We start from the raw sequence: 15011 nt of genomic DNA, 5'->3' as shown, positions 1-15011 counted from the left end.
TTTCCATTGTACTACTCCTTGTATAGATTGAACCTTCAGCTTATGACATCGTGATCGGGTATGTCCTTGATTTCCATAATGATAGCAAGTTATTGGCCTCTCCTTTTTCACGAATGAAAATTCTTCTCTTTGCTGATCAGCCACCCTTATTGCACAAGGTCTTCCTCCATTCTTTGTGTTGTCACTAGAACTAGAGAAAGCGTCTTGAGTCTTCTCAATCTGATCTTTGTATTTCAACAATTCTTTTTCCTTTTCATTCAGTCTTTGTTCCAATAATTCTACCTTCTTCCTAAGTTCAATATGATTATCACAAAAACAATAATTATTTTTTAGATATTCAAGTGTTTTAAGTACATCATTGTCCATAAAATTTATTTGCATGATAAGAGAATATTTAAACATTTCAAAATCATAATATTTAATTTTTGTTGATTTAGATTCTTCTTTTTGACTTCCTATTGAGTTTTGAGAAATAGAAGAAACTGAATATCTGATTTCTTTCTTTTGTTCTTCATGATTTTGAGAATTATCTCCTTCTTAAGTACTTGTGACTTTTTCAGCATCTTCCTTCTGGTACTCGTCATTTCCTGGTTGAATTCTGTTTAAGTCGGTAAAAATAACTTGTGGTAGAACTTTCTGGTGCTGTTACTTCTTCTCTGATGCTCTGTGTTTTCTCGCTTGATTGCTTCTGACATTTCATGTTGTAGCACTTCCTTTGATCTTCGTTGTCCAATCTTTGCTCTTTCTTCTATTTGTGAATCTTACAATCTTTAGGATCCATATCAATCTCCAAATGTTTAAAAACCTCTAACATGTATTCTGATTTCTGAATGATGGTCACAAATCTTGACCAGAATTTTATCTTCAACCATGACACCTATGTAGTTTTTAGTGTTGTTCTTTCTGTAGTTACATGATACTCTTTGTTGCTCTAGTCTTGATCAAGAAGATTGTGGAAGTAGTATTTAGCTTCCATAGTATATTTTCTAGAACTTCTCTTTCTTTTAGTATTTCTTCCTGAGCTCTCCATACAGTGTGCTAGAGTTCTTTCGTTTGTTGATCCATTCCTTGTCTGAAAAGGATTTCTTCCTTTGTGATTCTTCTATCTCTATTCCTGTTCTCATACTCCAGTTGATTTTTAACAAGATTCAAGTGTCCAAATTGAGAAGCGGCTTCTCTTTTGAATACTTTGTCTTCCTTCATGATGTGCCTTCGTTGTTGATATCTTCTATGACTACTATATGCAGGTTGATCATGAAAGTTTTACATCTTTATCATATTTGTCAATGATTTTATAGCAGTTATCATATGATCTTTCTCCATGTATTATCAAGTGTTTTCTGTTATCATAAACTCTACAAGAATTTTTGTTGAAATTGACAAATAGATTTTGATAACATAATTGACTAATGCTAATTACATTTGCTTTCAGTCCCTCAACTAGAAGTACATTTTCTAATCTAACACTGTCTCTTAGAATTAAAGTACCTTCTCTGATAATCTTCATTTCGCTCTTATCACCAAGTATCATAGATCCATACCTTCTTGGAACTATCTTGTTCAGTAGGTTCTCATCTCATGTCATGTGTTTTGAACATCCACTGTCGAGATACCAGTTGTAGTCGTAGTCTCCATCTTATTGCCTTGTAGTGGTTTTATCTTCTATTGTCTGCATTGTGTCTTCAAGATCATGTGTTTCACCGGTGATTAGTGATTTGATCCAAAATAGACATCCGAAATGTCTAATAATTCCTTCCATTACTACTTGAATTATTGACTTCATGATGGTTAGGACTTAATCTCACCGAATTACGTTACGGTGCCAGTTCTGATACTAATTAAAATTTGATTGCCCTAACTCCTTTCGACTAAGTCACCTAAGAGGCAACCTAACCAATTATAACTCAAACCTAATCAGACAACCACTTATATATATCTCTGTTTTATCGAAGTGATTATTTAGATGCACAAATGATCTACTTAAAAGTAATCTAAATACAATCGAGATAAACCTATTCTTAAGTTAGATACTAAACAGTAGTGGATAATCAACCAATACTATCTAAACAGATTGCAGTTAATCACTCGAATGTAAATCTAAGAACGATAAATATAAAGCAATAGTACGGAACAAACTAATACTATTTATAACAACTAATCTTATCAATAATTTAGAGTATAATAAACCGTAAAAGATAAATTAGTACTTGGTCAGAAACAACTGGACCAGTACTTACAAACAACTTACAACCTACAGATAAACTAAGTGCAATAATAAGTGAAACGACAGTTCAGAAGGAACTAAACCATAACTAACAATGGACTCCTGTGCTCCTGCTGATGCACCTTAGTTGAGTAAGTTGATGATGCCTAAATCATTCCTTTGGATTTCGATGGTGATCGTGACTTAGCGTGTTGAAGTGTCGAACTAACTCAATCAATCAAATCTTGAGTTAGTACCTTCTGAACTGAGTCAGTTGAGTTGGTACTGAACTAGAATCTTCAGATCTGACTCAATTAAGTTGATACTGAATAAGGAACGTCAGAAACAGTTGGGAATATGTAGATCTATAGATATTGTGATCTAAAGATCAAATGGACCGCTTGCGCTATGAACTGTTTGTGTTGAAAGTCTCTTAAGGTTAAATGCCATTGTGCTTGCGACTTTAAGTGAATGAATCAGTTGTAACTATTGGAGTTAAACTAATTTGATCTACTGACGTATAAAAGATAAGTATCTCTGGACTGGTGGCGAGGTTCAGAGACTTATAAACAAATCAAACTAATGATACTTAGTGAAAATGTGCTGTGTTGATTTGAACGATAGGTGTAACACCTCAACGAGTAGCGACTCGACCGATTGTTACGATGGGCGGATACGAAAACAATACTGAAACAATTATGGATTTGTTTAGTCTTGCAAAAACATGATGTGATGGATAGAACAGCTCTCACTTAGAATAGATCAAACTGTTGGAGCATATAAACGTTGTAGGTTTTGGCACATAATAATTAAACAACTTTAAAAGAGATGACACGAGAGATTCAGTATAAAATAAAAACACCTTTGCTTTATTTATTAATAATGTGTCGTTGTTCGGCGTATGAACAACACCTACTTCTGCGGACCCACATAGTTGGGTAGAAGTTTGTTACAAGAGCATTCATCTAATTCAAAGAGCCCAAAAGGAGATTTGTGCACAAGCCACACAGCTATGCTAATCATAGCAATTCGATTATCTCCTATATAAAGCTAGACCTAGATGACACAACTTATTCTAGGACGCTACCTCATTTAGCCAACACCAGCTAGTACTCTCGACCTCTATTCTCCACTCTTTAGAAAATAAATAACCTATGACAATAAATAGAGGCTAAAGTGTAGATACTTGACGCTCTTCCTTTATCCTGCTTGACGTGCTATTTGTGCAAAGACTTCTTGCAAAAGAATCATCTTCTATTTATAGTCTCCAATGCCTTGGTCGTTACTCATAGAATTGATGATGAAGTCCATATGGTTTGATCTGATTTTTTCTTTAAAGCTTATGATCCTCATCTTCGCTTTCCAATTATAAAATCTTGATTCCTAAGGAACTGTATCAATCCTATTTGTTTCTTTTTTTTTTGTGTCTGATTCAGTTTTCTTTTTGGTTTTTGTTCCCTTAATCACTTCTTGGCTGTTAATTCCTCCATGTCATCAATCCATGTCGTTAGTCTTAATTACACACGTTGACATGATTTTTTTTCCCACAACTGATTATTTTATTAGTCAAAATCATATACTAAACTATAACAATCTTATGACTAATTTTATTTAGTAGGTCAAAAAGTGACAAAACATATAACCATGAGGCTCGAATTGTATGCATTCACAATATCCTAATTCCCGATTTTTAACTCAAATATCCTAATTCCTAATTTTTAATTTATGTTTTAGAATATCCTAGGTCAAAAGTGACTAAAAAAACTATACTCAAACCAAATAATGTGCTGATATAGCATGCACTCTCAAAGCTAATGAGTAAGAATATTCTATGGATATCCACCAAACAAATATGTTCATAATACTGTCCCTGATTATCCATTAAATATGTAATTGTACTCCCCTTTGATATTAATTTAATGTCTCATAAAGAATTTACTAATAAAAGATCTCATATGATGAAAACCTAGTAAATGAGAAGTATATCCTTATATATTTCTAAGAAAATTGCCTCATTAAAAACCTTACATAGAAAAATTCATTGAGATAAAATATAAGTCAACGGAAAAAGAGTATAATATAATTTAATATCTCCTGATGATGATACTACTTGATATTTTTGAGTTTACACTTCTCAACTTTATATATAAATTTTCATGTGATGTCTTAATAAATATCTTCGTGATATCATCCCTTGTATATCATTAATGTCGTCTTTCTTTTGAAGATTATGAAAGTAGAATAATTTTCGGCTAGATATTCTTCGTTTTATCACCTTTATTATATCATTTTTTATAATTAAATAATGCAAGTTGCCTTATCTTTATTATTGAAACTAATCCACTGGATATGTTAAATTAGTGATCATTGGCAAACGTTTTTTATTTGGCTTCACAAATATAAATTCTTTAGTAAATTATTGGACGAACAATTCTGTAAAAAAAAATTTTCTGCTCAATATCCTTGTTTTCAGAATGCTTGAGGTAAAAAGAGTATAACATGTAAGTTATATAACTATATATTTTATCTTGAATAATATTACTCTTTTTAAGTTATGCATGCATAATTTTGATGTATGGATTTTGGGGAGTTTTTCTTTTACTATTAATCTTTATATGCTTCATGCATTTTAGTGATTCATCCTTCAAGTATTTATACCCTTCAAACATTTTACATAAACCAAATTATCAAATTGGTTATAATCACATCTACAATCTGCAATTTAATGTTTGAACATATATCCCCCAATATAATATACTTGTATTTAAAGAAAATTTATTTACCATAAAGCTAATTTTAGACTTTCTTATTTATTCTCACAAACAATAATTTGTAGATTTAGATACTTGAAAAAATTGACTATTTGTTAAAAAAACTTTAACTTTCAAAATAACCGCATCTTTGTATTTTGTCCAATATACACTAGTAGAAAATCTTGATACGGCCACGACACGGTTTTCATCCCTTTTTTGCCACTATTATGTGAAACCGTGGTGTATCAAAATCCATCCAGTTAACTTCCTATCGCCCTTTTATGTCATGGTTTTATGGTTGTGGCCTTAAATTATTACGGTTGTCTAGTCGTGGCCTTAGATACGGCACGGCTCTACAAAAATAATTGGCACAATTTTAAAATCGTGACATTTTAATATAGTACCCCAGGCACAGAATCAAATAGTCCCGATTTCGAAGCCACCTTCATTTTAAATTTTTCCGTAGATCGATTCTATCAAAAATAAATTCATAACTATTTTAATCCAAAACACAATTTAATAGGAATAATTAAAACATAAATAAAAATAAATAATTTACATATCATTAGTTCCGTTAATGTAAAACTTATAAAAGGTTAATCATAACAGGTTAATCACATGGAGTACAAGGTTGTAAACCTTATCATGTACAAAAGGTTAATCAATGCATTCTCAGCTCACAAATTATGATCAATTTCCCACCCTTGTACCTACAAAAACAAACAATTAGATATATGATTTTCAAAGAGAAATAAAGCTTATCACAAAATCAAAATCTAGTCATGCATAATGCAAATGTAATACAATTAATACATCAGGTTGTGTCTTTAATCTGACTAGAAAATAATTCAACAATAATACTTATACAAACTATGCTATATGATTTGGATCTGTATATAGAGTAATCATATTTCTAATACTCACCCAATGGGAATTAGATCTTCTCTCTTGATCATCTTGAATATTGGATGCAGCTTGAGAATTACTCGTACCTCCATTCCCTCCCTTCTTCATTAAGTGCCAAACTACATAGTTGTTCTACAGAGCAATAAGCTTAATATACATATATATATATTAAGTAGAATTCAAAATATAATTAATATATATTATAGCCATGCATCACCATACATATCGGGTTCGGGAAGTTAAAGTCTGCTGTGTACTCATGAACGATCCATGGTGATTCAGTCTCCGATTTGGGTTTGCATTTGGATTTGGATACACATTTGGTCTTGTAGGCAATTCTAGCTGACTGGTAAGACAATTTCCTCCTTATAACTTTAACATCTTCTCGAGTTGAGAAATTTTTAACGGTACCAGTGACTTTCCAATAACTTTTAGGAGTAGTCCTTTTGTTTTCGTCACATTTTACATCTTTTTGCAGCTCACAAAAAAAGAACCAGTTGTTATCCAACAATGTTTCAACTGAAAGACCTGAATATATATACATATTGGAGAAGAAAATAATTAATTAATGCAAAACTAATCCAAAAATGATCACCAAATACATATATAGAACAAAATTAAGTCACTAACCAGGTAACTCCTACTGTTCAAGCTTTTTCTAATCATCAATGGTGACGATTGTTTCGTTGAGCTCATTTAAATGGTTCCCGATTACTCTGTTTCTTAGGTAGTAATCTATCAACTCGTCGATGTTTGGAAAGAATCTTAGGCCAACTTTTAATTAACGAGAAGAGTATCGAGGTCCGAGAGAGAGATGAAGTAATAAGAGCTAGCCTAACATAAAGAGAAGAGGATACCAAATGTTCAGTACATATATAGTTGAAAAAATACCGTACCAAAATGCATAAATCATTGTGTACAGATATTCATTGCTAGCTTTATTGAAAAATTGGTCATTCTTCGTAGGAACATTTGTTACCAACAATTAAAAGTCGATGTTTTTCATCAAATCACAAATTATATTCTTCTATACGTTTTAACATCAAGGCACTCTTAATTGTGCTAATTGACATTGCCAATGAATCGAAATTCACCATACAGTTCAAGTTGTGAATGAAACATATCACTACTCCAAACAAAGAAAGAAAAATAATTGAAATATATATGCAAAGCTTTAAGGATCGATTACAACTGAAGATTACATTCTAGATAAGCTATACAAAATCCAAAATTAGTTTTAAGATGAACTCAAAAAACCCTAAAATTATGAAGACCTTTCAATAATAGCCGATAATGTTTACCTTTGGCTATTATTGAAAGCTCTTCGTAATTTTAGGGTTGGCGATCGATTGTCGAGTGTCGGTGAGAAATTTTTTGAAAGTCGAGTACTTGACGATTGTCAAGCTTTAGAGAGAGGGTTTGTCTAGCTTCAGAGAGAGGGTTTGTCCACCTTCAGAGAGAAGTGAATTGTTTTTTGAATAACAAGAGAAGTTTGAATTAATATTGAAAACGATATGTTGATTGACGCGCATGTCATATTTTAACTTAGCAATTTTTTTTGAAAATACCCGCCTCCAAACGACGACGGTTAATAACAAGACATAACACCAAGGTTTTTAAGTATAATACGGCATGGTTTATATTATAATACACCATGGTTTTATGTCATCATACTTCTCCACGTTTTCTAAACCGTTGCCAAATACTATGCTTCATAACCAAAAGTCGATCCAATTTCTATCTCGAAACCACCTACATTAGATTATCCTTAACATGCATAGACAATTTGATTTCATTTACAATAAAATATCATAAATGAATGTTGTATAAAAAGACCAATTAAATTACAGAAAAAACTTTATTTAATATTGAATTCAAAACACCAATCCTAGATGATCGATAAAGGTTACAAAAACTACTTTTTCGTGCAAATCGATTGCAAGAGTACTGAGAATCTAGCTAGCTAACGTGTATAATTGACCCATAAGAACACTAGTGATCAAGGGTCTACACATTCCTAACATTCCTCCATTTGTTGGAAGACAGAGTTCATACAGTTCATCATTATATTTCTTCATCGTTTCTTTGAGAATTTCGGGATCTTCCTTCATTATAATTCTATCTCTTCATTTTCCATATTAGTACTTAAAACTGACTCCAGCTGATCTTCCCTACTGGTTGAAAAAAGTGAAGTATTTTAAGAAATATTTGATACATCTTCATTAGACCAAGCCTTGCATTGCCTTCTGGAGAAGTTTCAGTCTGCATTCTCTCAGAATTTGGATTACTTCCTTCAAAATCTTGGTTGCTTCCTACACATTCCTCCCATTCATCCCTTTCTTGGACGGAAGATCACATGTGGGCATCAAGAGGTGTACTTAAAGCTGACTCCAGCTGATCTTCCCTACTAGTTGAAAAAGTGAAGTCTTCTTAGAAACTTCAGATACGTCTTCATCAGACCAACCTCGTTTTGTTTCGAGCCCAACGCATATAATTGACCATTCCTCCCATTTATCCCTTTGTTGGAAGACGGAGTAGTCGATCTCATTGGTCCTTAAAAGAAAAAACCCAACGTGTATAATTGACCCCTACTTGTTGTCGAGAATCTGCACTCTATGTGCACGGAAACAGATACGAGTTTCGGTACCGGTACGGAAACGGGTACGGGATACGAAAAATCTAAATTTGTGCAGTACGAGTACGTCTTTTATTATTATATAAAATTAATTTTATCCATAAAATAAAAATAAATATTCTCATATTAGTCAATAATAAAGAGAAGTTAAAATTATTATAATGTATAATTGATAAATAATACATGTAATAAAAAATTATATGCCACCTCTTACTATCCTAATGCTCTTTGTTTTGGTTTGACAATCATTGTGTAACACGTGTCACTAACGTGTACAAACTTTTGGATTCATAGAGATTCAATTTGAGTTAAATAGATGAACCGACCAAATTATTTAACATTGTACCATTATTTTATCTTCTTACTCCTCGTGACCTCATCACTCTCTTGCAATCCTTCCTTTCAAAATGAAAATCAGGCCATGATAGAGAAGTAACGGAGAGAAGTCGAGTCTCGATTTAGTTTCTTTCAATTTTTTCGTTTATTTTAGGTTCAACTGACCTGAGTCTATTAATTTCTAGGGTTAGAATCAATTGCATGAAAGTTAAACTGAAATTAATAGGTAAGCCTGCAATTAAATTGATTTACTTTGAAGATTTTTGATTCTAAGATAAAGAAGCGTTTCCCTTGAAGTTTCCGTTAAGGTCAAAATTGTTTCCGTCCCCGTTGACCTTTTCTGATTCAATAAGAATGCATTCGAAACGTTACACACGCGTATCCTACCCGAACCAGTACCGGAAATGTTTCGGAGACTGGTTCGGCATGTCAAGCACGTTTTCGTGCAGCATAGCTTGCACGCTGGCGTACAAGAGGACCTACAAATTGCATGGGACAGTTACAATCGAGTGTAATATTGGCGTACATTTGGACATCGACAAAAAAGAAACTGATGATATAGGATGCATACTTTCTCGAATAGACCAATTACGCGGAGGAAGATATTGGGATGAGTAGTAATGCACATAGGGATCAGAATGGAGTATTGGCGTATATTTGGAGACATCACACACTATACTGACTCGATATGTGAAGTACCGTAAACTGGGATGATGTCTCTAAGTGTAGTCAAATACTGCACTCGACCTCTGCCTGCATTACGACACATTGTCATACATTCTCTTACTCATCAAAATCACGCAAAAGAATAAAATATCATCAAATCATTCATCCACAACACTACAAAAGAAAATAACCTGAAATTAATAGAAAAATTTAGAGGCAAATCGTACCTAATTATAACGAAAAGCAAAACTTCGTTGAAGAAGATAGTCGATTCTTAGAAGTAAATTTCTATTTTTATTAATAAGATATTTGAATCTCTTTAAATATTTTTTTCATTGATTTATTATGTCTTGATTACATATGAATTAGCTTATAAAATTTTAATTTATATGATGGATCAAACTAATATTAATAACTCATGTGATTTCATTTTATCATATTGATATTTTCACGCTGATTTGAGATGTTATAGTAACTTAATAATTTCACACATCGATAATCCTAATAAAATGAAATACGTGGCGTCTAGCCAAAAATATTATAATTGATGTAATTCAATAGAAAATTGGCATGTGCATCAAATTGGATCAAGCAAATTTTATTATCTTCATGATAGATGTAATCAATCATTATTTTCAAAATATAAAAAAATAAGGAATCAATCTATTAATCCGAATAAATCAAGAAGAATAATTTGACACATATAAATGATAAAGATTAAGATCATATTATATGCAATCTTTTTATTTAAAATATTTATAATTCCACATTATAAAATATTGAATATCATTTTTTTGTTCTTTTAACTTTTTATTCAAAGATACTTCGTAATAGACCTTTTTGATCTTTTGTAATTTTTTTTTTCTTTTTCTTTGAAAATCACTTTTGTATTTTGTTATTTATAGTCTCAATTCAGTATTTATTATAGTAATATCTGCTCTTATACTTGATTTTTAATTGTATGAATATCTCAAAACGATTATACATCATCAATACACAATATATAATAGTGTAAACTTTATATTAATATTTTTTTTATCTTTAGGTATAATATCTCTTTCGAATTCTATTATAATAACTATCTCAATATTGTTTATACTTGATTTCATGAATATAAGATAATTGATCAAATTTTAATAATTTTTTTTCTTGATGACGTCGTCTCCATTTTTTTTCTTCTTCGTATTGAAATTTGAGAAATATCATTTTCCTTCAAATATATGCCTTCTTTTGATAAACAATTTCATACGGATTGTACTAAGATTTTTTTCTTCAAAATATCTCTTTTTTGTTTGTGTAATTATTATTTTTTTAATCACAGTTATCCACCTCAAATTTTATTTGAGTTTTAAATTATTATAATTTCATAAGGGAAAGATCTCTTTAATATTCTCTATAATTATTCATAAGGAGAGTAAATATATCATCTTCTCCATAATTTCCATAATTTGTGTGATTTCGCCAATCATATCTCTTTTCATTTGAATAAAATAAATAAACCATCAAATTTGTTTTTTTTATGTAAATATTACTGATTTATATTTTCAAGGTCTTTTTTGATCTCTTTATGACAATATTCGGTATCCTTGATTTTGGATTTAAGATCTATAATATCATTCTCAAAACAAACTAACTTTTTGTTTTTAATTATTTTTATTATCATGGCTTTGCCAATTTGATTATACTCCAGATCTTATATATTTTGTACAAGCCAACTATATGGCCCAAAGAGTTATGTCGAAGAGATCACTGTCTCTAATACTAATTGGTGCTATATTTTGCCAAATAGTTTGACATCATAATTAACCAACTTTAAAAAATCTATTCTTCGTGACCAAAGTTAAGATGGCAAAACCTCCTTCTCTTTCTCTCTTTCCTTTCGCATCATATCTTCTGGGATTTTTTTTATTTTTTTATTTATGTATAATTAAAAATTATAAGATCTCATTCCTCTCTACTTAATCACATCAGTCATGTCTCTTTTTATTTGAATGACTATGAACTATAAGATTTTCTTTTCTTTGAAGCCGATCCCTTCATCGCTTCAAGAGATGGCGCTTTTTTTTTTTCCTCGTGTATAGGCTTTATGCCTTTTGATAGGTTTGAAATCATCATCAATAAAATATTATAGATAAAATTTACAATTCATCAGAATAAAAAATAATAGTTGATAAAGACTCGTGTTGATAACGTGCTGTGAACAATTAAAAATAATATTAAAACAATAGAGAGAAAGCACTAAAAAATGAAAGAAAAAATTATGAAAAAAAAATATTATTAATATGTATTTGCTTTATACATAAAGATCACTATTTATAAATCTAAAAAAAATTATAATGATAAAAAAGTAAAATTAATGTATAAAAATATTCTATCCATATCCATCAAATAAATATGTTCATAATATATATTATATTATTAATGCTTTTAATCTCAGGAGGAAATATTAAAAGAGGCCGCCGGACAACAAAGTAGGATAATGAATTTATTAAGGATAATTGTAATGATACAAGTCAGTAGGTCCGTGGTTTTATAACTACTAATGAGTATCGTGTTCGTTAAAAGATGTTGTGAAACTATAAAACATATACATTGCATTTAAATTTAACAGTTATCTTGTAACATGTAAAATAGGTAGGATTGGTAACGGAGCGGATTGGATATTTTCTTAATTTTTTTGATCCGAAAAAATTCCGGACGTCATTATCCGATCCGATCCGCGGATATTCATAACTAGTATCCGATCCAAATTTCAAATAATTTAAATTTAATCATTATAAAATGTCAAATATACACAAATATTTTTTATTTTTAAGAGTTTTTAATTATTTTTTACTTTATTTTTAATTAAATTCATTGAAAAATAGACTTTATTTAGTGAATTATGTGTATTGTGTTTGGTATTTATTGTTAATATAATAATATTAATGCCATTATATTTATATTAATATAATAATATTTCTATATCCGAATCCGATCCGATCCGCGGACTTTTCTATCCGACGATCCGCAAATTTTTTATTCGATCCGTCGGATCGGATCTAAATTGCCAACCCTAAAAACAGGTTAATGAAGTGGCCATTTTAACTATTCACGGCCAAATATTTTAGGGAGAAGATGAAATGTTGATAGGGTACAAAGTTAAGTATTATAGTCGGAGCTCATGGTTTTGCTATCATGTATGGATAGTTTAAACTCCTTGTTTATCGTAATAGGTCTATATATTAACGAAGTACCAAAACGATTCACTGTGTCATAGCATATACAAATTCACCAATCAACTTCGCTTTTTTAAGATATAAAAGTGTAGATTGTGTACTCAAAACTCAATTTATTCTTGCAATCGTCATAACATTTAAAGTTGTATCATTGTAGCTTTGCTATCATAAAAAATATATATAAAAAAAATCCCATATCTAAGCTCACATTCCTAGATTTGTGTCTAATAAGAAACACTTGGAAGTCATGTCTTTTTAATTACTCCCTCAGTCTCAAAATACATGATGTTTTAAGTTTTTAGGTTCATTTATATGTACATGTATGTAATTAAGATTCTTCACTAGATACATATTCATGTGAATGAATCCAAAAATCTAAAATATCATGTATTTTGAGACAGAAGTAGTAATGTTTAGGATATATCCATTCAAATAGTGATAAGAAACTTTTGGATACAATAGTATAGGAAAAAATAAAAATTGACAAAAAAATAAATTCTAAAACCAGCTTGGTTGATTTTAAGGTGAAACATGGTCCGATTTCTGATGTTTCTGCGTCACAGACAGGAGATAAAGTCTCTTATTTGCTTTTTGCCAACGATAGTTTGGCCTTCATGAGGGTGAGTGATTTGGATTGCGAGCATTTTCTTGATGTACTAGAGGCGTATCATAGAGCTACAGATCAGGCTGTTAATTTTGCAAAATCCAGCATTTTCTTTAATGGCAGTGTGCATCATGATCTATGGGAGCATGTGAAGAAAAAGTTAAATATTGTAAATGGGATGGCATATAACACTTATCTCGGATTGCCGATTGTGGTGGGTAGGAAGAAACATGCTTTGTTTGAGTTCTTGCGAGATAGAGTGGAGAATAAAGTAGCAAACTGGAAGGGGAAGATGCTATCTAAGGCAGGAAGGGAAGTCTTAATTAAGTCAGTGATTCAGTTTGCTCCTACCTTTGCGGTGAGACTTTTCTGACTTTCGAAAGGATTTTGTGAAAGTTTCAAATCTTATTGTGCTAAATTTTCTTAGGGTTCGAAAGAGGGCAAGAGGAAGATCCATAGAGCTTCTTAGAAGAAACTATATGCTAATAAGAAGGATGGAGGGCTGGGTTTCAGGTCTTTGGAGGCATGTAACCTAACGTTGATTGCAAAACAGGCTTGACGAATAATGAATGAGCCTAATTTTCTTATGGCACAATTGATCAAGAACAAGTACCATGAAAGAGACCATTTCTTAAAAGCTTCATTGGGGAATTGTCCCTCAGATATCTGGCGTGGTTTATTGGAGTCGAGGAAGGTCTTACTTGCTGGTAGTAGGTAGAGGATTGGGAATGGTCATGATGTGCATGTCTTTTGAAATTTGATATTCCTAACTCTTTTCGACTAAATCACCTAAGAGGCAACTTAACCAGATAAAACTCAAATCTAATCTAACAACCACTTATATATATCTCTATTTTATCGAAGTGATTGATTAGATGTGCAAAAGATCTACTTAAGAATAACCTAAATTCAATTAAGATAATCCTATTCTTAAGCTAGATACTAAATGGCAGCGGATAATCAACCAGTACTAACTAAACAGATAACAGTTAACTACTTGAATATAAATATAATAACAATAATTGTGAATCAGCAGTACGGTATGAACTAACACAATTTATAACAGCTAGTCTTATCAATAATTTAGAGTATAATAAAATGTGAAAAATAAACAAGTACTTGGTTAGTAGCAACTGGACTAGTACCTATAAGTAACTTACAACCTATAGATAAACTAAGTGCAATAATGAATGAAGTGATAGTTCAGTAGGAACTGAATCAGAACTTACAAAGGACTCCTATGTTCCTGTTGATGCACTTTAGTTGAGTTAGTTGATGACGTTTAAGTCATTCCTCTAGATGATGATGGTAATCGTGATTTAGCGTGCCGAAGTGTCGAACTAACTCAGACAATCCAATACTAAGTCAGCAACAATTATGATAATGGAGATCTGATGATCTAAAGATCTAATGAGCCATTTGTGCAACGAGCCGATTCTGTTGAAGTCTCTTTGAGTTAAAGTTGTTTGTGCTTGAGACTTTGGATGAATCAATTATAACTATTGGATTTAAATTCATTTAATATACTGACGTGCAAATGATAAGTCTCTCTACGACTGGTGGGAGGTTCAGAGACTTACAAATAAATCAAACTAATAATACTTAAGTGAAACGTGCTGATTTGATTTAAGCGATAGTTGTAACACCTCAACGAGTAGCGACTCGACCACTTGTTACGATGAGCGGATAC

The 15011-nt window shown here is 31.3% G+C and overlaps 1 protein-coding gene across 1 annotated transcript; it reads left to right on the top strand.

Annotated features, from left to right (window-relative positions):
* Positions 1–8477: 8477 nt before the first annotated feature.
* On the top strand, positions 8478–13694 carry LOC139885279 (uncharacterized). The gene is made up of 2 exons (XM_071869202.1): positions 8478–8560; positions 13226–13694. Exons 1-2 carry the CDS (start codon positions 8478–8480, stop codon positions 13692–13694), a joined length of 552 nt encoding a protein of 183 aa, XP_071725303.1.
* Positions 13695–15011: the final 1317 nt, after the last annotated feature.

The sequence above is a fragment of the Rutidosis leptorrhynchoides genome, unplaced genomic scaffold (assembly GCF_046630445.1).
Source record: "Rutidosis leptorrhynchoides isolate AG116_Rl617_1_P2 unplaced genomic scaffold, CSIRO_AGI_Rlap_v1 contig92, whole genome shotgun sequence".
Taxonomy (NCBI): Eukaryota; Viridiplantae; Streptophyta; class Magnoliopsida; order Asterales; family Asteraceae; genus Rutidosis; species Rutidosis leptorrhynchoides.
The sequence above is the reverse complement of the archived record's forward strand: the minus strand, read 5'-3'. Positions and strand labels throughout refer to the sequence as shown.